Raw genomic sequence first — 26,169 nt, 5'->3', positions numbered from 1 at the left:
ACACATGTACAGACTGGGAGTGGGCTACACATGTACAGACTGGGAGTGGGCTACACATGTACAGACTGGGAGTGGGCTACACATGTACAGACTGGGAGTGGGCTACACATGTACAGACCGGGAGTGGGCTACACATGTACAGGCCGGGAGTGGGCTACACATGTACAGACCGGGAGTGGGCTACACATGTACAGACCGGGAGTGGGCTACACATGTACAGACCGGGAGTGGGCTACACATGTACAGACCGGGAGTGGGCTACACATGTACAGGCTAGGAGTGGGCTACACATGTACAGACCGGGAGTGGGCTACACATGTACAGACCGGGAGTGGAGTACACATGTACAGACTGGGAGTGGGCTACACATGTACAGACTGGGATTGGGCTACACATGTACAGACTGGGAGAGGGCTACACATGTACAGACTGGGATTGGGCTACACATGTACAGACTGGGAGAGGGCTACACATGTACAGGCTGGGAGTGGGCTACACATGTACAGACTGGGAGTGGGCTACACATGTACAGACCGGAAGTGGGCTACACATGTACAGACTGGGAGTGAGCTACACATGTACATACCGGGAGTGGGCTACACATGTACAGACTGGGAGTGGGCTACACATGTACAGACTGGGAGTGAGCTACACATGTACATACCGGGAGTGGGCTACACATATACAGACTGGGAGTGGGCTACACATGTACAGACTGGGAGTGGAGTACACATGTACAGACTGTGAGTGGGCAGTACATTTACAGACTGGGAGTGGCCGACACATGTACATACCGGGAGTGGGCTACACATGTACAGACTGGGAGTGGCCGACACATGTACATACCGGGAGTGGGCTACACATGTACAGACTGGGAGTGGGCTACACATGTACAGACTGGGAGTGGCCGACACATGTACATACCGGGAGTGGGCTACACATGTACAGACTGGGAGTGGGCTACACATGTACAGACTGGGAGTGGGCTACACATGTACAGACCGGAAGTGGGCTACACATGTACAGGCTGGGAGTTGGCTACACATGTACAGGCCGGGAGTGGGCTACACATGTACAGACCGGGAGTGGGCTACACATGTACAGACCGGGAGTGGGCTACACATGTACAGACCGGGAGTGGGCTACAAATGTACAGACTGGGAGTGGGGTACACATGTACAGACTGGGGGTGGGCTACACATGAACAGACCGGGAGTGGGCTACACATGTACACATGTACGGACTGGGAGTGGGCTACACATGTACAGACCGGGAGTGGGCTACACATGTAGAGACTGGGAGTGGGCTACACATGTAGAGGCCGGGAGTGGGCTACACATGTACAGACTGGGAGTGGGCTACACATGAACGGACTGGGAGTGGGCTACACATGTACAGACCGGAAGTGGGCTACACATGTACAGACCGGGAGTGGGCTACACATGTACAGAAGGGGAGTGGGCTACACATGTACAGACTGGGAGTGGGCTACACATGTACAGACCGGGAGTGGGCTACACATGTACAGACTGGGAGTGGGCTACACATGGACAGACCGGGAGTGGGCTACACATGTACAGACTGGGAGTGGGCTACACATGTACACACTGGAAGTGGGCTACACATGTACAGACTGGGAGTGGGCTACACATGTACAGACCAGGGGTGGGCTACACATGTACAGACCGGGGGTGGGCTACACATGTACAGACCGGGAGTGGGCTACACATGTACAGGCTGGGAGTGGGCTACACATGTACAGACTGGGAATGGGCTGTACATGTACAGACCGGGAGTGGGCTACACATGTACAGACTGGGAGTGGGCTACACATGTACAGACTGGGAGTGGGCTACACATGTACAGACTGGGAGTGGGCTACACATGTACAGACTGGGAGTGGGCTACACATTTACAGACCGGGAGTGGGCTACACAGGTACAGACCGGGAGTGGGCTACACATGTACAGACTGGGAGTGGGCTACACATGTGTGATGAATGGTTACTGCCTTATCATCGTGTAAGGTGATGTCCCCTTTAAGACCAGGCTTGGAACCCTGGGGACTCCGCCTCTGGCTCCGCCCATCTGGGAGCCATACATAAAGGCCTGCCTCATGGTCTGTATAGCAGTCAGCTCTCGTCCAAATCTGTAGCATAGTTATTAGCCTAATAAAGCCTTCTTTACAGTTTAATCTCCAAGCATCATTATTGAGGGTACCTCAATTTATTAGGCTAAACTAGATTCAGGATGGACGCAGGCCTAAAACCAGAGAAGCTCAATCTGGAAGCACGAATGCCGGAGGCAAAGGAAATTTTTAAATACTGGCTGCGGTGCTTCGAGGCCTACCTGGACTCCGCAGAGACTCCCATCCTGGGGCCACGCAAGCTGCGTCTACTCCACGCCCGCGTGAGTCACAGAATCTCCGCCACGCTCGAAAAGGCGACGATTTATGAGGAAGCGATTGAGTTGCTCCGCAAGCGGTTTGTCAAGCCCGTCAATGAGGTGCACGCCCGGCATCTGCTCTCTACATGCCGGCAGCGCTCGGGGGAATCGCTCGACGAGTTTGTTGAGAAACTCACCGCGCTGGCCAGGGACTGTGACCATCAGGATGTGACAGGGGAAGTCCATATGAACCTGCACATCAGAGATTCTTTCGTGTCCGGCATCCGCTCAACATACATCCGGCAGCGACTGCTCGAAAACGGGGCAAAAGACCTCCAGGAGACGCTAACGCTCGCCTCCTCGCTGGAGGTGGCCCGACATAACTTGGGTACGTACCCCGCGGACTCTGCCAGCCCCCCCCGGACTTCCTCAGACTCGCCCGTATTACAGGCCTGCGCCACGCGGCGACCCGCTCACCATGGGGGCACACCTTGCTACTTCTGCGGGCAGGGCCAGCACCCACGCCCACGCTGCCCAGCCGCTCCGCGATCTGCAGCGACTGCGGGATGAAAGGGCACTTTGCGAGGGTCTGCCTGGCCAGACCCAGGGGCCAGAAAAACAAAGAACAGCCGGCCCGAAAATCACGCTCTCAGGCCCGCAGGCCTCGCAATGCTGCTGCGCACCGACCCGACACGTCCTCTTCTGACGCGTCATCAGCCTCGTGCGAATCATGGGAGCGGCCATCTGGTCGGCGGCCATCTTCTCGACCCGACACGTGCGACCAACGGCAGCGGCCATTTTACGACTCCGACTACCCGCGACTGGGTGCGATCACCCTCGATCAAACTCGGCCAAAAGACCTGCAGAACTCCATGATGCAGGTCCAGGTCAACGGGCACGACACTGCATGCCTCTTCGACTCCGGGAGCACAGAGAGCTTTATCCACCCTGAAACGGTAAGGCGCTGCTCCCTACGCACCCATCCCACATCCCAAACCATAGCCCTCGCATCTGGGTCCCACTCGGTACAAATCACGGGGTACTGTATTGCGGATCTCTCGATCCAGGGTGCCAAATACACCCGTTTCAAATTTTATATCCTCCCTCACCTCTGTGCCCCCCTGCTGCTCGGACTGGATTTCCAGTGCAGCCACCGAAGCCTGACACTGAAGTTCGGCGGACCCTTGCCCCCCCTTACGGTGTGCTGCCTTGCGACACTGAAAGTCGCACCCCCCTCGCTATTCGCTAACCTCACTCCCGACTGTAAGCCCGTCGCCACCAGGAGCCGGCGCTACAGTGCCCAAGATATGGCTTTTATCAAGTCAGAGGTCCAGCGTTTACTGGGAGAGGGGGTCATCGAGGCTAGCAACAGCCCTTGGAGAGCGCAAGTGGTGGTAGTCCGGTCCGGGGAGAAGAAACGGATGGTCGTGGATTATAGCCAGACCATAAACCGATTCACGCAGCTTGATGCGTACCCCCTTCCTCGCATCGCGGAAATGGTAAATCGGATCGCCCAATACCGAGTCTTTTCTACGGTCGACCTCAAATCTGCCTACCACCAGCTCCCCATCCGACCAAAAGACCGCCTCTATACTGCCTTCGAAGCAGCCGGCCAGCTCTTCCACTTCCTCAGGGTCCCCTTTGGTGTCACAAATGGGGTCTCCGTCTTTCAAAGGGCGATGGACCAAATGGTGGACCAGTACTGTTTGCGGGCTACATACCCGTACTTGGACAATGTCACCATCTGCGGCCATGATCAGCAGGACCATGACGCTAACCTCAAAATGTTCCTCCAGACCGCCCGAGCCCTTAACCTGACCTATAACGAGGGCAAATGCATTTTCCACACCACCCGGCTGGCCATCCTCGGCTATGTCGTGGAAGACGGGGTCCTAGGTCCCGACCCCGACCGCATGCGCCCCCTTAAGGAACTCCCTCTCCCCCGCAGCCTCAAGGCCCTCAAACGGTGCTTGGGGCTTTTCTCCTATTACGCCCAGTGGGTCCCCAAGTATGCGGACAAAGCCCGCCCACTCCTAAAGACCACCACTTTTCCCCTCTCGGCTGAGCCTTCAACCGCATCAAGGCCGACATCATCAAGGCCGCCATGCACGCGGTGGACGAAACCATCCCTTTCCAGGTAGAGAGCGATGCATCAGACATCGCCCTGGCTGCTACCCTCAATCAAGGACGCAGACCAGTAGCGTTCTTCTCCCGAACCCTCACCGCCTCCGAGGTTCAACACTCTGCAGTCGAAAAGGAGGCACAAGCCATTGTGGAGGCTGTGCGGTGCTGGAGACACTACCTCGCCGGTAGGAGGTTTACCCTCGTCACCGACCAACGGTCGGTCGCCTATATGTTCGATAACACGCAACGGGGCAAAATAAAAAACGATAAAATTTTGAGGTGGAGGATCGAACTCTCCACCTACTCGTACGATATCAAGTATCGTCCAGGGGAGCTCAACGAGCCCCCAGATGCCCTGTCCCGCGGCACATGCGCCAACGCGCAGGAGGACCGCCTGCAAGCCATCCACAATGACCTCTGCCACCCGGGGGTTACCCGGCTCGTCCATTTCATCAAGTCCCGCAACCTACCTTACTCAACCAAGGAGGTCAAGGCCATGGTCAGGGCCTGCCAGGTCTGTGCGGAGTGCAAACCGCACTTCTATCGGCCAGACAAGGTTCGGCTCGTGAAGGCCTCGGGCCCCTTTGAGCGACTGAGCGTGGACTTCAAGGGGCCCCTCCCGTCCACCAACCGTTATGCCTATTTCCTCACCGTGATCGATGAGTTCTCCCGTTTCCCATTCGCCATTCCCTGCACCGACATGACCTCAGCCACGGTGATTAAGGCACTGCACAGCATCTTCACCCTGTTCGGTTTCCCTGCTTATATCCACAGCGACCGGGGTACATCGTTCATGAGCGATGAACTGCATTAGTATCTGCTCAGCAAAGGCATCGCCTCGAGCAGAACGACCAGCTATAACCCACGGGGAAACGGGCAGGTGGAGAGGGAGAACGCGACCGTGTGGAAGGCTGTCCTTCTGGCCCTGCGGTCGAGAAATCTCCCAACCACCCGCTGGCAGGAGGTCCTACCCGATGCCCTACACTCCATTAGGTCACTCCTCTGCACGGCCACAAATGAGACCCCTCATGAGCGATTGTTTCTCTTCCCCAGGAAGTCTACCTCCGGGGTCTCGCTTCCACCTTGGCTGACGGCTCCGGGACCTGTTCTTCTCCGGAGGCACGCGAGGAGCCATAAAACGGACCCCCTAGTTGAAAAGGTCCGACTGCTCCACGCCAACCCCAGGTACGCCTACGTGGAGTACTCCGACGGCAGGCAAGATACGGTTTCCCTCCGGGATCTGGCGCCCGCTGGATCCTCCACCACAGACGCCCCTTCCGGCGCCGCTCCCCTGCAGGACCCGTCGCCCCCTACAACACACCCCCTTCCGGCCCTACCACCCGTTGGTGAGCTCCTTGCGCCCCTTTACACACCCCGCCGGCGCCGGCTCCGCTACCCCCGGCCCTGCCTAGTCTCTCTGCCCCGACCCGGACCGAAGCTCCGACCGCTGTGCTCCCGGATGTGCCCTCAACCGGGACGTCCGCACCACCGCCCGAACTGAGGAGATCGAGGAGGACGATCCGGCCGCCGAGACGGATGGATCTATGATGGCACTTCACCCCCGCCGGACTCCTTTTTAAACAGGGGGTGAATGTGATGAACGGTTACTGCCTTATCATCATGTAAGGTGATGTCCCCTTTAAGACCAGGCTTGGAACCCTGGGGACTCCGCCTCTGGCTCCGCCCATCTGGGAGCCATACATAAAGGCCTGCCTCATGGTCTGTATAGCAGTCAACTCTCGTCCAAATCTGAAGCATAGTTATTAGCCTAATAAAGCCTTCTTTACAGTTTAATCTCTAAGCATCATTATTGAGGGTACCTCAACATGTACAGACGGGGAGTGGGCTACACATGTACAGACTGGGAGTGGGCTACACATGTACAGACTGGGAGTGGGCTACACATGTACAGACTGGGAGTGGGCTGCACATGTACAGACTGGGAGTGGGCTACACATGTACAGACTGGGAGTGTGCTACACATGTACAGACTGGGAGTGGCCGACACATGTACATACCGGGAGTGGGCTACACATGTACAGACTGTGAGTGGGCTACACATGTACAGACTGGGAGTGGGCTACACATGTACAGACTGGGAGTGGGCTACACATGTACAGACTGGGAGTGGGCTACACATGTACAGACTGTGAGTGGGCTACACATGTACAGACTGGGAGTGGGCTACACATGTACTGACTGGGAGTGGGCTACACATGTACTGACTGGGAGTGAGCTACACATGTACAGACTGTGAGTGGGCTACACATGTACAGACTGGGAGTGGGCTACACATGTGCAGACTGGGAGTGGGCTACATAGGTACAGACCGGGAGTGGGCTACACGTGTACAGACCGGGAGTGGGCTACACATGTACAGACGGGGAGTGGGCTACACATGTACAGACCGGGAGTGGGCTACACATGTACAGACTGGGAGTGGGCTACACATGTACAGACCAGGAGTGGGCTACACATGTACAGACTGGGAGTGGGCTACACTTGTACAGACTGGGAGTGGGCTACACATGTACAGACTGGGAGTGGGCTACACATGTACAGACCAGGAGTGGGCTACACATGTACAGACTGGGAGTGGGCTACACATGTACAGACTGGGAGTGAGCTACACATGTACAGAAAGGGAGTGAGCTACACATGTACAGACAGGGAGTGAGCTACACATGTACAGACTGGGAGTGGGCTACACATGTACAGACTGGGAGTGGGCTACACATGTACAGACTGGGAGGGAGCTACACATGTACAGACAGGGATTGAGCTACACATGTACAGACCGGGAATGGGCTACACATGTACAGACTGGGAGTGGGCTACACATGTACAGACTGGTAGTGGGCTACACATGTACAGACTGGGAGTGGGTTACACATGTACAGGCTGGGAGTGGCGGACACATGTACAGACCGGGAATGAGTTACACCTGTACAGACTGGGAGTGGGCTACACATGTACAGACTGGGAGGGAGCTACACATGTACAGACCGGGAGTGGGCTACACATGTACAGACCGGGAGTGAGCTACATATGTACAGACTGGGAGTGGGCTACACATGTACAGACCGGGAGTGAGCTACATATGTACAGACTGGAAGTGGGCTACACATGTACAGACCGGGAGTGGGCTACACATGTACAGACCGGGAGTGGGCTACACATGTACAGACCGGGAGTGGGCTACACATGTACAGACCGGGAGTGGGCTACACGTGTACAGACCGGGTGTGGGCTACACATGTACAGACCGGGAGTGGGCTACACATGTACAGACCGGGAGTGGGCTACACATGTACAGACTGGGAGTGGGCTACACATGTACAGACCGGGAGTGAGCTACATATGTACAGACTGGGAGTGGGCTACACATGTACAGACCGGGAGTGGGCTACACATGTACAGACCGGGAGTGGGCTACACATGTACAGACCGGGAGTGGGCTACACGTGTACAGACCGGGTGTGGGCTACACGTGTACAGACTGGGAGTCGGCTACACATGTACAGACCGGGAGTGGGCTACACATGTACAGACCGGGAGTGGGCTACACATGTACAGACCAGGAGTGGGCTACACATGTACAGACCGGGAGTGGGCTACACGTGTACAGACTGGGAGTGGTTTTTAGTTCTTTGGGTACAATGCACGTGTGCATTAGCAGATGGTGTGAATCCGCAGGTCAGATTCCTGGAGAAGAGCAACATGATGTAGGCAAGTGCCCCAAGCAGCTGACACGGAGAGGGGTGAGAGATAGGTCCCAAAGGGAGAGGGGACAGGGATGTGTTCAGAAATTTTAAGTCCCAGACAGGGGAGAGGGACAGGAATAAGTTCCATTACACTTACAAAAGGAGGACAATGAAATATGCACAAAACAGGAAAAGAGATACGGGGAGCAGACATTAAGAAGGCAGCCAAACGTTGGTGATCTCATGCTGCAGGCCATTGGGGCAAAGGTATACCTTTGGAGCAGTAGGCTCCTGCGTGGCACAGCTGAAGAGGTGAAATTGTGCATGTGAGTTGGGATTTGAGTGCAGGGGAACGGAATCTCAGAAGATGAGATTGAAACCCTGTGAGGTGGGCCTTTGCTGATGCCACCTGAGGTCCAGCGACATTTGAAGAGAATTCCAACACTTGCTGTTCGAAGGTGAAGACTGGAACCTCTCATGACAGTGACAGAGTTTCAATGAGATTGGCTGACTGGCAGTGTTACTGACATCTGGTTGGTTTGTTGAGAAATCCATGGACTCTGCCTTGGTCGCATCTGCCATTTATTGTGTAGTGTGGGATTTTGGATCACAATTGGCTTGTACTTCATATTTATCCTGAAGGTCAGAGTATTAGTTAGATATTGTAAATAGTTTATCTTTCTGACCACCCCCCGCCAATGATGTAACGTGAATCCTGACGTTGAACACCAGGAGCTCTATTAGAATACAATAACATGTGATCATCAAGCCTCTGCGCCTAATAATTCCCTCCCTGCTGCCATATCAACTTGCCGTGAATCACGACAGGTCACCCGCGATGTGCGCCTGACAATCCCGAGGAGTTCAGACGAGTGCATCACTCAGTTGAGAGGGGGATCCATTGCCCGGGAAATGCCATGGGGCAGTGCTCAGGGGCAATGTCACAGGGCAGTGTGAAGGGGCAATGCCGGTGGGTGGGTGGGGGAGGCTGTTCCTAGGGGGGGTGGGAGCTGTCCGTGGGGTGCAGTTGGTGCACGGGGGGGCTGATCTGAAGAGAGGGCAGTGGTGTTACGTCGGGTTTTTCCGTGAGGGGGGTGTTCCATAGTCGCTGGTGTGGTGTTGGCGGGGCGGTGTCATTGTTTGGGGGGGAGTGGAGTTCAATGGGGTGGGGGGGGGGGGGTTGTATTTTAATTTTTGGGGTATCGGGGCAGCCTACAAAAGGTGTGGCTGGCTGTTATTATTCCAGCCCGGACTGTCCAGGAAGGTGAGGAAGTTATATTTTATGTCTGTCTATATCCTTAGAAATGGTGCACTAAATGACACTTACCTGTCCTGGCCGTCCTTCTTTCGACCCTTTTTGCTACGTCGCGCCATCTTGCCCCTGAAGCTCAGCTTCCTGGCAGGGCCAATCTTTATTGAAGTGTTTTCCAGTGGAGTGGAGGACAGAACCACCTTGTTTCCACTCTGTGTGAGAAAGAAGACCGTTATCGAGAATTGTTGGTAGCAAAAGGAATATAATGGTTAAACTCTCCTGATAAAAGGGTTTATGAAATGACTGTGTTTACAAGATGGAAAAGATAAATATTGGCCCAGATCTTCCAACCTGTGTGTGTGTATATGTGTGTGTGTGTGTGTGTGTGGTGGGGGGCAGGGGGGCGGTGGGACAGGGGTGGGTTATAACCTGGAGGTACTCCAGAAGATGTGCTGACGGACACTGAAATTCCCCACACGAGGACTGCACAGGAATAATGTGGAAAATGTCAACTTTGATCGGGCAATTACTCTGCACTGGGAACCATCGCAGTAAAGTCAGAGCCTTGGAATGATTCTGCCTCTCAGAGCAGCACACCCGGGAATTGCTAGAAGGATCAAAACCACTTCTAACCCCTAGCTAACTATAATACTGACCACCCCAGACCCCTCCATCGGACTCCCGTCTACACCCCCCGACTCGCTGCACCTCAACCTCAACTCTTCCCCAATGCCCAAATCCCCCCACTCCACACCCCTCCCAACCACCTGACCACCCGATCTCCCACCCCCACGCACGATTACCGGCCCATCCCCCACTACCCACCCCACAAACCCCCCCCCCACCTTCCCCAATGCCCACCAACCCCTCAACTCTGACTATCCGCCAAATACCCACCACCATCCCAACCACCCGACCAGCCCACAAGTCTGACTAACCCTCGTTTAAAACCCCACCCATCTGACCTACCAACTACCCCCACCTCCCCATTTCCCCACCCCCCACCATCTCCTTACTGATCCCCCACCTCCGAACTGTTCCCCCCAAGCCGCTGACTTTGCCTGCTCCTGTCTACACAAATCCAATCCAATCCAAACCATCCCCAACTGTACCTCCCAATGCCTCTCCAACCCCCTCAACCTTTCCCACCCTGTGGCTCCCCAGCCTCGGGAATCTTAGTTACACAAATTATAATATCATTAATGGGCTTCCCTGCTGCATTACCCCCCCCCCCCCACCCCCACACCACACACACACACACACACACACACACATTGGGAGCTTCCCCTCGCCAATGTGACATCACATATTTTTACAATTTGTTTTTTTAAATGGCAATCATGTGAAGGGAATCCGCAGTGCCGGGGCAGTGCCAGAGATCCAGGGGGTAGTGCCAGGGGAAGTGCCAAGGGACAGTGCCATGGAATAGTGCTGGGGGAAATGCCAGGGGCAATGCCAGGGTACAATGCCAGGGGGCAGTACTGGGAGAGGCCCTCAGGGGAGCTCCATAATGGGTGTGTTCCCGTGCTTGTGGTGGTGGTGGGGGGGAGGGGGCATGTGCGTGTGGGGCTGGCTGTCTCCATGTGGGTGGGAGGGTGGCTTTGAGTTTTTTTATTAATCGGAGGTCGGGGTGCCCTTCGACGTTGCCAGATGTGCCCGGCCCCGCCCTGCCAGTGTGACAGTGTAGGCCGTGCCTTCGATTTTTCTTCATCCAAACGCTGCACAATGTGCAAGAAAAGCCAGCTGTGCAGCCAGTGAGCCGTACGTCGCTTTTCCCGCCTGAGCCGCCACTTTGATGAATAAAGGGAAAATTCTACCTTGAAACTGCACACGGTATTCCAGATGTGGCCTCAGCAAAACTCTCTGCAACTGCAGAAAAGCTTCTTTATTCTTGTACTCCAAACCCTTTTTAATATAAGCCAACAAGCCATTTGCCTTCCTAATTGCTTGCTGCATCTGCATTCTAATTTTCTGTAGAAGAGTTTAACGGGCTTGAAACATTTAATGTGTTTCTCCCTCTACAGATGCTGCCAGACCCGCTGAGTTTTTTTTTTGCATTTTATAATAATAATCTTTATTAATGTCACAAGTAGGCTTACATTAACACTGCAATGACGTTACTGTGAAAAGCCCCTAGTCGCCACACTCCGGCTGTTATTTCAGATTTACAGCATCAGCAGCATTTTGCTCTTATTTATGCTATCTTTCTGTGTTCCTCGTATGAGTGTACACAATTGTCTTAAAAATCAACATTTACAAGTTTCACCAACTTGTTAAAAATATTCTTCTTTTATATCCTTGTGACCAGAGTGAATAATTTTGAACCTCCCCATATTATATTCCATCTGCCATCTTGTTGCCCACTCATTTAACCTGTCAGCCTCTTTATGTCCTCCCCACAGCTTACATTCCCACCTAGTTTTGCGTTGTCAGCAAACTTAAGACACATTACTCTCTGCCATTATTATAGATTGCTAATGTCCGAGGCCCCAGAACTGACCCTTGTAGAACTCCACTAATCACAGTCTGCTAACTTGAAAATGCCCCATTTATGCCTATTCTTTGCTTCCTGTCCTTTAACCAGTATGCCATCCATGCCAATATATCACCTCCAACTCCATGAGCCCTTATCTTGCCTTTAATCTATTGTCAGGCACTCTACCTTCATAACAGCACTGTGGGTGTACAAACACCCCATGGAGTCCAATGGCTCAAGAAGGTCGCTCACCCCCACCTTCTCAAGGACAATCAAGGATGGGCAATAAATGCTGGCCTAACCACCAATGAACAGATCCCATAAAATGATGTAAAAAAAAAAGGAATAATTGAAGAATAGACAACGTGGGACTTGGAATGTGGAGGGGCAGACATTGTGAGATTATGAGTTGAGGATGGGATGGACTCTGTGGGTTATCGATTGACATTTCCTATTCAGGGAATTATAATAAACTTGCGCCATTGAGAAATATGACAGGAAATACCTTCAGGAGGAGGCCCACCACATCTGTGTGAACAAGTCCCAGTACTGATTCGCCGTTGATGTGTGTGATGAGGTCACCAGCGCCCAATCCTGCCTCGTGAGCTGGACTTCCTTCTTCCACACTCTGTAACAAAGCAAAAACAAGAGCTGGGCAACAAGCTGGAAAGCCATTAACATGAACTCGCGGTTTCTGACGGCAGGACATCCTTTCCCGAAATTATCTTGGATAGCTGGAGCTCTGGCTGTGAGGTCGCCATTTGTAAAGTTGACTAGCTCGTACCATTGCACGGCCCCCGGCACCCTGGCAGTGTCAAGCCTGCATTGTCAGGTAGGCACTGCCAGAGGGTGGGACCTGAAAGGGGGCAGGGCCTGAAAGGGGCGGTGTCTGTAAAGGATGGGGCTTGAAGTCTGGGGCCATGAAGGGGGGAAATTTGGTGACCTCATAGCATCTTGGTGGAGGGGCGTGCCATCACCGGTGATTGTGCTGGAGGAGCTTGATGCCAGTGAGTAGGTGGGAGGGGGGCTGAAGGGAGACCCATTGGTAGAGCCCCGATGCCAGCGATCTTGGGGGGAGGGGAGAGGAGGGGGGGGCAAGAGGGAGTTAATGGCAGCGTGAATGGTGGAGTGGGGTGGGGGGGTGCATTGAAACCCGATGCAGATGAAATTGGGGCGGGTAGGGTGCCCTTTCGAAGGGTGGGTGCAGACTTGATGGGCCGAATGGCCTTCTTCTCACTGTAGGGATTCTATAATTCTATCGACAAGGCATAAGTCAGGAGTGTGATGCACATACTCTCCACTTGCCTGGATGAGTGCAACTCCAACAACATTCAAGAAGCTCAACAGGATCCAAGACAAAGCAACCCATTTGATTGGCACCCCTTCTACCATCGATGAACAGTGGCAGCGGTGTGTAACATCTAAAAGTTGCACTGCAGGAAATCACCAAGGCAGCACCTTCCATACCCACGGCCACTACCATCTAGAAGGAAAAGGACGACAGATACCTGGGAACACTTGGAAGTTCTCCTTCAGCCACCCACCATCCTGAATTGGAAACATATCGCTGTTCCTTCACAGTCACTGGGTCAAAGTCCCTCCCCATCAGCACTGTGGGTGCACCTACACCACTTGGATCGCAGCAGTTCGAGAAGGCAGCTCACCACCTCCTTCTCCAGGGCAATTAGGGATGGGCAATAAATGCCTGCACAGTCAGCGACTCCCACGTCCCATGAACGAACGAAAGAAAATAAAAATGGAAACAGACCAGTGCTGGCTGGAGGAGAAGGATGTTCCTCAATCAGACACAGGCCCAGTGGGCATTTAATGTCAGGGGCTAGAAGAGCCATCAAGCTTCAGCAGGACTCGGGTGGCTGTTTCTGGCGGCAGCTGATTAAGCGGGGTCTATGCTCAGGCTGTTCTCCTTACAGAGGTCAGTGGTCAGTGCCCCAGAACTTAATCCAATCTGAGGCCCTGCAGCTCATCGGGAGCCTGTTCTGAGGCTTCAGCTACAGGTGAAGGCACTTCGATGCCCAGTTGGCAGCGCCATTGTGTCAACATATTTTAATAGAATCTAGGGGTGAGCTAGCAAAGGCATTACTGCACATATTTATTAATTTGTTAGAAAAGGGTGATGTCTGAAGACTGGTGGATAATTAATGCCATTCCTATAGTTAAGAAGAGGGTTAGAATATGGCCCACGGATTTCTAGGCCAATCAGTTTAACATCAGTGGTGCGAAAAATAATGGAATCCTTACTAAAGGGGAACATCCAGAAATTAGCAATGAATAGTCAGCATGGACTTCAAAAGAGAAAACCTTGATCGACCGACTTTGTTGAATTATTTGAGGAGGTAGCAGCCAGAGTAGACAGTGGTAATGCAGTAGATGTAGTTTATCTGGATTTTCAAAAGGCCTTCGACAAGGTTCTCCATGACAGATTAATGAAGAAGGTTAGAGATTGTGCAGTCATGGGACATGTAGCGGAATGAATTGGGAGCTTACTTATCTCACAGCAGGGCCCCCACCACCCCCACCACCACCTCCTGCTCCCCACCCAATGTGAGCAAAATGCTTGCGGAGAAGGAAAAATGCCCATTATTTGCTACATAAGTTGTTCAATTGAGCTCCCATCAGTGGCACAGTTGCCAGTTTTCCTGCAAATGGTAAAATACCACGATGATAGAAAGACATCAGTATGCCCCTGACATCATCCCGTCATTTTGCCAACCTTCCCGCGTCCAGTCCATCACCAAGCACTGACAACATTTCAACCAATATCTCTTTCTAGCCTGGTCCCTAATGAAATTTATTCTTACCCAAACCATGTGATGCAGAGTATATACATCACTGTCTCCCACATAGACGCGAATTGCCCGTAATGTGAATCCAAACTTCCTTCCAGAACTGTGAATAATTATTGGAGGTCGCAGACTTGTGATGTTCAATGAGTTATCGCGACTTGGCGAGGAGTCCCTGGATGAGACATTTGATGAAAGAGACTTTGGGGACACTGGACTAACTGCTGGTGCCGAGCCAAACTCATCTATAGAAAGGAAACATTTAGACCTGTCAGAATGAGTCCATTCTATGAGTATCAAGATGAAAATTATAAAAATTGTAAAGTTAAAGGGCGGGATTCTCTGTCCTGCCAGATCCGTCTTCCGGCAGCAGGACCCTCCGCCCCGGCAGCCGGCCAATGAGAGTTCCCATTGTGGTCACCCCCGCGCCGGCGGGAAATCAGCGGGCGTGAGTGCGCTGCCGGCAAAGCGGAGGATCCTGCTGACGGAGAATCCTGCCCAAGGCATTGGGTGATGGGACCCAACAGAAGATGACAGAAGTCAGAGTCCCAACCACCCTCTCTTTGAGTCTCTGCTTCCAATGATCTCTCTGAGTCATTCACTCCCAGAAAGCACCAAGGATCCCGAGGAAGCTTGAAATTTGCACACAGATCTTTTCTCAGCTACTTGGAAGAACTTCAACTTCCACCTATAATTTCCACCCCAGGTCCATCACATTTCCTGCTTACCGCCTGTGGTTAGGAGCGAAAGGGCACAGATAGACGCAGATTTGGGGACTGTAATTCCGGTGGACAACCGATTCTTCTCTGTGATTTCAAGCTGACCCTCGATTCTGTGAGTTGTGGGGCGCACTCCTTTCGCCGTTGAGTTTCTGTGCCCCACACTGTTGCTACATAGACGCATGAGATTAATACTGTTGCTGAGAACATCTGAAAAACATCCAACAAGTCAAAATACACAGGCTCCCAACAAAATGAATTCCAATAGACTCCGAGCAGCTACAATGGTCAAACCTTTCAGATAAAATATGTAATTGTTTGAAAAATAATGATTCACTGCAAGGAGATATGATTCCGCAGATGTGAGTTGGATATGGTGCTACAAATGTGAGAATGTATAAGATGGTTACGTCTCCTTTCACCCCCCTCCTCATAATGTAAACTTGTAGAGATTCTCACCTGAGAATGTTCGGGCCCTTGGTCTGTTTGGCTCATTTTGCACCTGTGGATCCATCAGTCCTTGCCTCTCTGGCCGCAGTGCTTGTTGGGTCAGTGCACAGATCTCACTTTCATCCTCAGTGGAAAATGCAAACCATGGCACTGTCTCTGAGCTGGGATTGCAGGAGGTAGCACTGGCACCTCTCTCAAAGTGGGAGCAAGCTGAGGATGCTCGCGGGCGCAGGCTGTTTAATAAAAGAGGTGAAGATTACAGTTCACACAGCTGTGCACAATCTCCTCTTCAACAATGTCTTAAACATTAGAATCATGAAACCAGAATGGAACAGCTGAGCCATTGGGGAAAGGCCAAGTATAACAAAATTCGGCGGGAGCTAGGGAATGTGGACTGGGAGCAGCTGTTTAAGGGTAAATCCACATTTGAAATGTGGTAGTCTTTTAAGGAAAGGTTGATGAGAGTGCAGGACAGAAATGTCCCTGTGAAAATGAGGAATAGAAATGGCAAGATGAGGGAACCATGGATGACGGGTGGAATTGTGAGACTAGCTTAGATGAAAAAGGAAGCATACATAAGATCTAGGCGACTTAAAACTGATGAAGCTTTGGAGGAATATCGGGAAAGTAGGACAAATCTCAAACGCGCAATAAAAAGGGCTAAAAGGGGTCATGAAATATCTTTGGCTAACAGGGTTAAGGAAAATCCCAAAGCCTTTTATTCGTATATAAGGAGCAAGAGGATAACTGGAGAAAGGATTGGCTCACTCAAAGACAAAAGAGGGAATTTATGCGTGGAGTCAGAGAAAATGGGTGAGATTCTTCATGAGTACTTTGCATCGGTATTCACCAAGGAGAGGGACATGACGGATGTTGAGGCTAGGGATGGATGTTTAAATCCTCGAGGTCAAGTCGGCATAAGGAAGGGGGACGTTTTGGGTATTCTAAAAGGCATTAAGGTGGACAAGTCCCCAGGTCCGGAGGGGATCTATCCCAGGTTACTGAGGGAAGCGAGGGACGAAATAGCTGGGGCCTTAGCAGGTATCTTTGCAGCATTCTTGAGCACGGGTGAGGTCCCGGAGGACTGGAGAATTGATAATGTTGTCCCATTGTTTAAGAAGGGTAGCAGGGATAATCCAGGGAACTATAGACTGTGAGCTTGACGTCAGTGGTAGGCAAACTGCTAGAGAAGATACTGAGGGATAGGATATATTCACATTTGGAAGAAAATAGATTATCAGTGATAGGCAGCATGGTTTTGTGCAGGGAAGGTCATGTCTTACAAACCTAATAGAATTCTTTGAGGAAGTGACAAAGTTAATTGATGAGGGAAGGGCTGTAGATGTCATATACATGGACTTCAGTAAGGCGTTTGATAAAGTTACCCATGGCAGGTTGATGGAAAAAGTGAAGTCGTATGGGATTCAGGGTGTACTAGCTAGATGGATAAAGAACTGGCTGGGCAACAGGAGACAGAGAGTAGTGGTGGAAGGGAGTGTCTCAAAATGGAGAAAGGTGACTAGTGGTGTTCCACAGGGATCCGTGCTCAGACCACTGTTGTTTGTGATATACATAAATTATCTGGTCGAAGGTATAGTTGGTCTGATTAGCAAGTTTGCAGATGATACTAAGATTGGTGGAGTTGCAGATAGTGAGGAGGACAGTCAGAGAATACAGCAAAACATAGATAGATTGGAGAGTTGGGCAGAGAAATGGCAGATGGAGTTCAATCCAGGCAAATGCGAGGTGATGCATTTTGGAAGATCTAATTCAAGAGCGGACTATACGGTCAATGGAAGAGTCCTGGGGAAAATTGATGTACAGAGAGACATGGAACATAGAACATAGAAAATACAGCACAGAACAGACCCTTCGGCCCACGATGTTGTGCCGAACCTTTGTCCTAGATTAATCATAGATTATCATTGAATTTACAGTGCAGAAGGAGGCCATTCGGCCCTTTGAGTCTGCACCGGCTCTTGGAAAGAGCACCCTGCCCAAACTCAACACCTCCACCCAACACCAAGGGCAATTTTGGACACTAAGGGCAATTTATCATGGCCAATCCACCTAACCTGCACATCTTTGGACTGTGGGAGGAAACCGGAGCACCCGGAGGAAACCCACGCAGACACAGGGAGGATGCGCAGACTCCGCACAGACAGTGACCCAAGCTGGAATCGAACCTGGGACCCTGGAGCTGTGAAGCAATTGTGCTAGCCACAATGCTACCGTGCTGCCCTTAAGAACAAATAGATCTACACTATATCATTTTACCGTAATCCATGTACCTATCCAATAGCTGCTTGAAGGTCCCTAATGTTTCCGACTCAACTACTTCCACAGGCAGTGCATTCCATGCCCCCACTACTCTCTGGGTAAAGAACCTACCTCTGACATCCCTCCTATATCTTCCACCTTTCACCTTAAATTTATGTCCCCTTGTAATGGTTTGTTCCACCCGGGGAAAAAGTCTCTGACTGTCTACTCTATCTATTCCCCTGATCATCTTATAAACCTCTATCAAGTCGCCCCTCATCCTTCTCCGTTCTAATGAGAAAAGGCCTAGCACCCTCAACCTTTCCTCGTAAGACGTACTCTCCATTCCAGGCAACATCCTGGTAAATCTCCTTTGCACCTTTTCCAAAGCTTCCACATCCTTCCTAAAATGAGGCGACCAGAACTGCACACAGTACTCCAAATGTGGCCTTACCAAAGTTTTGTACAGCTGCATCATCACCTCACGGCTCTTAAATTCAATCCCTCTGTTAATGAACGCTAGCACATCATAGGCCTTCTTCACAGCTCTATCCACTTGAGTGGCAACTTTCAAAGATGTATGAACATAGACCCCAAGATCTCTCTGCTCCTCCACATTGCCAAGAACTCTACCGTTAACCCTGTATTCCGCATTCATATTTGTCCTTCCAAAATGGACAACCTCACACTATTCAGGGTTAAACTCCATCTGCCACTTCTCAGCGCAGCTCTGCATCCTATCTATGTCTCTTTGCAGCCGACAACAGCCCTCCTTACTATCCACAACTCCACCAATCTTCGTATCGTCTGCAAATTTACTGACCCACCCTTCAACTCCCTCATCCAAGTCATTAATGAAAATCACAAACAGCAGAGGACCCAGAACTGATCCCTGCGGTACGCCACTGATAACTGGGATCCAGGCTGAATATTTGCCATCCTCCACCACTCTCTGACTTCTATCGGTTAGCCAGTTCGTTATCCAACTGGCCCAATTTCCCACTATCCCATGCCTCCTTACTTTCTGCAGAAGCCTACCATGGGGAACCTTATCAAATGCCTTACTAAAATCCATGTACACTACATCCACTGCTTTACCTTCATCCACATGCTTGGTCACCTCCTCAAAGAATCCAATAAGACTTGTAAGGCAAGACCTACCCCTCACAAATCCGTGCTGACTATCCCTAATCAAGCAGTGTCTTTCCAGATGCTCAGAAATCCTATCCTTCAGTACCCTTTCCATTACTTTGCCTACCACCGAAGTAAGACTAACTGCCCTGTAATTCCCAGGGTTATCCCTAGTCCCTTTTTTGAACAGGGGCACAACATTCGCCACTCTCCAACCCCCTGGTACCACCCCTGTTGACAGTGAGGACGAAAAGATCATTGCCAACGGCTCTGCAATTTCATCTCTTGCTTCCCATAGAATCCTTGGATATATCCCGTCAGGCCCGGGGGACTTGTCTATCCTCAAGTTTTTCAAAATGCCCAACACATCTTCCTTCCTAACAAGTATTTCCTCGAGCTTACCAATCTGTTTCACACTGTCCTCTCCAACAATATGGCCCCTCTCATTTGTAAATACAGAAGAAAAGTACTCGTTCAAGACCTCTCCTATCTCTTCAGACTCAATACACAGTCTCCCGCTACTGTCCTTGATCGGACCTACCCTCGCTCTAGTCATTCTCATATTTCTCACAGATGTGTAAAAGGCCTTGGGGTTTTCCTTGATCCTACCCGCCAAAGATTGTTCATGCCCTCTCTTAGCTCTCCTAATTCCTTTCTTCAGTTCCCTCCTGGCTATCTTCTATCCCTCCAACGCCCTGTCTGAACCTTGTTTCCTCAGCCTTACATAAGTCTCCTTTTTCCTCTTAACAAGACATTCAACCTCTCTTGTCAACCATGGTTCCCTCACTCGACCATCTCTTCCCTGCCTGACAGGGACATACATATCAAGGACACGTAGTACCTGTTCCTTGAGCAAGTTCCACATTTCACTTGTGTCCTTCCCTGACAGCCTATGTTCCCAACTTATGCACTTCAATTCTTGTCTGACAACATCGTATTTACCCTTCCCCCAATTGTAAACCTTGCCCTGATGCATGCACCTATCCCTCTCCATTACTAAAGTGAAAGTCACAGAATTGTGGTCACTATCTCCAAAATGCTCCCCCACTAACAAATCTATCACTTGCCCTGATTCATTACCAAGTACTAAATCCAATATTGCCCCTCCTCTGGTCGGACAATCTACATACTGTGTTAGAAAAGCTTCCTGGACACACTGCACAAACACCACCCCATCCAAACTATTTGATCTAAAGAGTTTCCACTCAATATTTGGGAAGTTAAAGTCACCCATGACTACTACCCTGTGACTTCTGCATCTTTCCAAAATCTGTTCCTCCACATCTCTGCTACTATTGGGGGCCTATAGAAAACTCCTAACAAGGTGACTGCTCCTTTCCTATTTCTGACTTCAACCCATACTACCTCATTAGGGTGATACTCCTCGAACTGCCTTTCTGCAGCTGTTATACTATCTCTAATTAACAATGCCACCCCCCCCCCCACCTCTTTTATCACCCTCCCTAATCTTATTGAAACATCTATAACCAGGGACCTCCAACAACCATTTCTGCCCCTCTTCTATCCAAGTTTCCGTGATGGCCACCACATCGTAGTCCCAAGTACCGATCCATGCCTTAAGTTCACCCACCTTATTCCTGATGCTTCTTGCGTTGAAGTATACACACTTCAACCCATCTCCGTGCCTGCAAGTACTCTCCTTTGTCAGTGTTCCCTTCCCCACTGCCTCATTACACGCTTTGGCGTCCTGAATATCGGCTACCTTAGTTGCTGGACTACAAATCGGGTTCCCATTCCCCTGCCAAATTAGTTTAAACCCTCCCGAAGAGTACTAGAAAACCTCCCTCCCAGGATATCGGTGCCCCTCTGGTTCAGATGCAACCCGTCCTGCTTGTACAGGCCCCACCTTCCCCAGAATGCGCTCCAATTATCCAAATACCTGAAGCCCTCCCTCCTACACCATTCCTGCAGCCACGTGTTCAGCTTCACTCTCTCCCTAGTCCTAGCGTCGCTATCACGTGGCACCGGCAACAAACCAGAGATGACAACTCTGTCTGTCCTGGCTTTTAACTTCCAGCCTAACTCCCTAAACTTGTTTATTACCTCCACACCCCTTTTCCTACCTATGTCGTTGGTACCAATGTGCACCACGACTTCTGGCTGCTCCCCCTCCCCCTTAAGGATCCTGAAGACACGATCCGAGACATCCCTGGCCCTGGCACCCGGGAGGCAACATACCTTCCGGGAGTCTCGCTCGCGACCACAGAATCTCCTATCTATTCCCCTAACTATTGAATCTCCTACAACTATTGCTTTTCTATTCTCCCCCCTTCCCTTCTGAGCCCCAGAACCAGACCCAGTGCCAGAGACCTGGCCGCTAGGGCTTTCCCCTGGTAGGTAATCCCCCCCAACAGCATCCAAAACGGTATACTTGTTTTGAAGGGGAACAGCCACGAGGGATCCCTGCACTGTCTGCCTGTTTGGTTTTTTCCCCCTGACTGTAACCCAGCTATTCTTGTCCTGTACCTTGGGTGTGGTTACCTCCCTGTAACTCTTCTTAATCACCCCCTCTGCCTCCCGGATGATCCGAAGTTGATCCATCTTCAGCTCCAGTTCCCTAACACGGTCTTTGAGGAGCTGAAGTTGGGTGCACTTCCCGCAGGTCTCGTCAGCGGGGACACCGGTGGTATCCCTCATCACCCACATCCTACAGGAGGAGCATGCAACTGGCCTAGCCTCCATCCCCTCTTACCTGACAGAATATAGCTGCCCTGTGGACCAACTAGATCTCCGCCCTCTGACTCTGCTCCCAGTCAGCTACACTTTCTGTAAACTCCTGGCTCTCTTCTCACACTTTGCGGAAATGCCGGAAACAAAATGAAAGGAGCACCTTACTCCCTCCTCACCTAACTCCCTCGGTCACCAAACTCTTACTATAGCACTCAAATGCACCAAATTCAGCACTCCCTCGGTCACCAAACTCTTACTATTGCACTCAAATGCACCAAATTCTGTGCAAACAAAGTCTGCACTGTAGGGGATCACTTTTATGCTGTGAATCTAGCCTCTGAAAACTGGCCTAATCCAATTAACTAATTAACAAGCTCCAGCTGCAAGTGCCTACAAGTAGAAGCTTTGTTTAAAGCTGATTGAAAATTCACCTTCTTCTAAACCAAACAGCAACTTTTAAGTTAATTAACTAAATAAAAGAAAGACTAAACTTTAGATAAATATGAAGCCTTATACTCCCTCGGTCACCAAACTCTTACTATAGCACTCAAATGCACCAAATTCAGCACTCTGTGCAAAAAAAAAGAAGAAAAAAAAAGGTGGCAACGCAGGTCGATAGAGTGGTCAAGAAGGCATACAGCATGCTTGCCTTCATCGGACGGGGTATTGAGTACAAGAGTCGGCAGGTCATGTTACAGTTGTATAGGACTTTGGTTCGGCCACATTTGGAATACTGCGTGCAGTTCTGGTCGTCACATTACCAAAAGGATGTGGATGCTTTAGAGAGGGTGCAGAGGAGGTTCACCAGGATGTTGCCCGGTATGGAGGGTGCTAGCTATGAAGAAAGGTTGAGTAGATTAGGATTGTTTTCTTTGGAAAGACGGAGATTGAGGGGGGACCTGATTGAGGTCTACAAAATTATGAGAGGTATGGACAGGGTGGATAGCAACACGCTTTTTCCAAGAGTGGGTGTGTCAATTACAAAAGATCACGATTTCAAAGTGAGAGGGGGAAAGTTTAAGGGAGATGTGCGTGGAAAGTTTTTTACGCAGAGGGTGGTGGGTGCCTGGAACGCTTTGCCAGCGGAGGTGGTAGAGGCGGGCACGATAGCATCATTTAAGATGCATCTAGACAGATATATGAACGGGCGGGGAACAGAGGGAAGTAGATCCTTGGAAAATAGAAGACAGGTTTAGATAAAGGATCTGGGTCGGCGCAGGCTGGGAGGGCCGAAGGGCCTGTTCCTGTGCTGTAATTTATTTTGTTCTATTCAGTCCATCCAGCCCCTCCTAGCTCTTTGTGCATCCACTCGCTGAAAGATCTCAAAAACCTGTCATCCCTGAGAGGGCTGGCTGTATTTCTTTTTACAGAATGCCCCCCAGCCCAGACTCCCCAACCAGCAGAAATCATTAAAAGCAAAGTACTGCAGATGCTGGAAATCTGAAATAAAAACAGGAAATGCTGGAAGCCCAACTGTTTTAGCAGCGTCTGTGGAGAGAGAAACATAGGGATGGAATTCTCCGGACCCCCCCCCCCCCCAGCCACGTGTTTCACTGTCAGCGGGATTCTCTGCTCCCGCCGCTTGTCAATGGGATTTCCAATTGAAGCCAGTATGACTCTAGCCGTGATCGAATGTCCACGCTGCTCCGGAACAGCAGCTCACCGCAGCGCAGCGTGGCTGTAGAAGCTGGGAGACCCCGGGCGCAATTCTCCGATCGCGGGACAGAGTGTCCGTTCCGTCGTGAACGCCATCGCGTTTCACGACGGCACGAAACGGGCGCAGGCAGCAGTGATTCTGTCCCCCACAGGGGGCCAGAACGGCACTGGAGCGGTTCACGCCGCTCCGGCCTTACTTCCTGGCGTGCACTGGGGGCGGCGCCAACCCGTGTATGCGCAGTGGAGACGCGCCAACCCGTGCATATGCGGTGGCCTTACTGAACGTCCCGGCCCGCGACCGGCGGCGCACCAAACGCGCCGGCGCAAATGGCGGCGATTCTCCGCACCTCGGAGAATCGTGCGCTGGCGTCGGGGCGGCGCGGTGCGGTTGCGGCGATTCTCCGGCCCGGCGCGGGGCTGGGGGAATCGCGCCCCCCACTCCCGGGATCTATCCGGCTCGTAGCACCTCACAAGATTTTACGTAATCTCACAAGGTGCTGCGATGTAAATCCCGCCCACAATGGCAAATCTGCATATTAGAGCGAGACAGCTAGTCTCATTTTAATGTGCAGTTTACCAAAATACCCAAAGCATTGGGATCTATCCACTTTCACAACCTCTCCCGACCTAAACATGGAGAAGTATTCAGTCCCCACCTAAAGCAAGATCACCTTCTCCATTTTGGTAACATAGCCCAACTCTGCCCCTGCCTTGCGAGACGTTGTCTTCTGTTAACGGCAATGTAAAGATACAAGAATGGGGCCGGTTAGCTCAGTTAGCCAGATAGCTGCCATGTGATTCAGAATGCAACCAAAAACATAGGTTCAATTGTTGTTCTGCCTGAGGTAAATGCGGGCCTTGCCTCCTCATTCTGCCCCCTGGGAGTGGTAGGCGATGGCAAACCCCTGACCAAAATAAAAAAAAGTGAGGAAATGACTCAGGCTAAAGTATCCGCCGGTAATGAGTCAAGGAGCTGCCTCTGGCATGGGCACCACAGGGCAATGACAATATACAGTTGCTGGTGAAGCAGTCGATGCTCCCGATGTCTCAGTATGTTATGGAGCTCTCTGCCTCACCCTTGCGTCTGCCTCGATAGTCCCTATCCCGATTCTCCCATCCTGAGGGCAGGACTTTCTAGTGCCATCAGCAGCGGGCGTCATAGCGGACGGGATGGGAAAATGTAGAGTTAGTTTCCCGCCGACGTAAAAATAGGTCTGGATTTTCCACCCCCAACTTTCATGCTGGAAATTTGCATTGATTCCAATATCACGAATATTCATGAAAGAGGTAGCTTGCCAGAATCACTCCATATTATAAAGCCGCACAAGCCGCTGACTAAACCAACTTCATTCACGAGCTGCTCTTGTGGTTGCTCTGACGCTGTGTCAAGCTGTACAGTCAAAAAACCATCGGGGACTCAAGGGAGGGTCAAAGCCTGTACCCCCAGTGTGTTTGTATTGGAGAACTGTACCCCCGGTGTAATAGAGAACTGTACCATCCTATTGTGTGTGTAATGGTGTACTGTATCTCCAGTGGGATACTGTGGGCGGCACGGTAGCACAGTGGTTAGCACTGTCGCCTCACAGCTCCAGGGTCCCGGCTTGGGTCACTGTCTGTGCGGAGTCTGCACGTTTTCCCAGTGTCTGCATGGGTTTCCTCCGGGAGCTCCGGTTTCCTCCCACAGTGCAAAGATGTGCAGGTTAGGTGGATTGGCCATTCTAAATTGCCCTTAGTGTCCAAAGGGGTGGGGAGGGATTGCTGGGTTACGGGTATGGGGTGGGAGGTGTGGGCTTAAGTAGGGTGCTCTTTCCAAGGGCCGGTGCAGACTCGATGGGCCGAATGGCCTCCTTCTGCACTGTAAATTCTATGGGCGCTATTCTCTCCCCCCCACGCCGGGTGGAGAATCGCCGGGGCGCTGCGCGAATCGCGCCACGCTGCCCCGCCCCCGCACGCGATTCTCCCACCCCCCCCCCCGGAAACCAGCGGCGTGCGATTCGCACCGGGCCGCTCGGAGAACCGGCGAGCGCCGATTTTCCAGCCGGATGGGCCGAGCGGCCGCTACGACACGAAGGGTTCCCGCCGGCGCCGTCCACCCCTGGTCGCTGCCAGCGGGAATTCTGTGGGAACGCTGGGGGGGGGGGGGGGGCTCCTTCACCGGGGCTGTGGTTTTGATAGATAGTAGGTAGGGACAGTGGGTATTTCAATCCTCGAGGAACTCCCTCGTGTCTGTGCCATGGAGATCTCTGCCTCCACAAGTGTCTGTTAATGAAACTTCTTAGCTTCCCTCTAGTGTCAGTGTATGCTGGAGCTCGCTCCCTGCCTGTGTCCAATGCAGCTCTCTGCCACCACCTAGTGTGTGTGTATAAGGGAGCTTGCTACATTCACTGTTGTCTGTGTGCAGTAAGATCAGGGAGCGATTCAGCATTCCGTTGAATCTCGCGAGTTTTGAGCATCGTGAATCTTGAAGTCGGGTACGTCGAGGCTGCGGAATCGCACCCCAGAACTTAAGAAGTTGAACCAGC

The 26,169-nt window shown here is 51.6% G+C and overlaps 1 protein-coding gene across 3 annotated transcripts in view; it reads right to left on the bottom strand.

Annotated features, from left to right (window-relative positions):
* The window catches only part of mast3b (microtubule associated serine/threonine kinase 3b), a 180,914-nt gene that overhangs the window by 7,154 nt on the left and 147,591 nt on the right, over window positions 1-26,169 (bottom strand). For all 3 annotated transcript variants that reach the window (XM_072482439.1, XM_072482437.1, XM_072482438.1), the window contains 5 exons: window positions 15,920-16,143; window positions 15,470-15,670; window positions 14,760-14,986; window positions 12,446-12,568; window positions 9,540-9,676 (listed from right to left, as the gene is read on the bottom strand). In XM_072482439.1, coding sequence (XP_072338540.1) covers window positions 9,540-9,676; window positions 12,446-12,568; window positions 14,760-14,986; window positions 15,470-15,670; window positions 15,920-16,143 — 912 coding nt within the window. The remainder of the gene's footprint in view (window positions 1-9,539; window positions 9,677-12,445; window positions 12,569-14,759; window positions 14,987-15,469; window positions 15,671-15,919; window positions 16,144-26,169) is intronic.

Source organism: Scyliorhinus torazame, chromosome 18 (genome assembly GCF_047496885.1).
Source record: "Scyliorhinus torazame isolate Kashiwa2021f chromosome 18, sScyTor2.1, whole genome shotgun sequence".
Classification (NCBI taxonomy): Eukaryota; Metazoa; Chordata; class Chondrichthyes; order Carcharhiniformes; family Scyliorhinidae; genus Scyliorhinus; species Scyliorhinus torazame.
The sequence above is the reverse complement of the archived record's forward strand: the minus strand, read 5'-3'. Positions and strand labels throughout refer to the sequence as shown.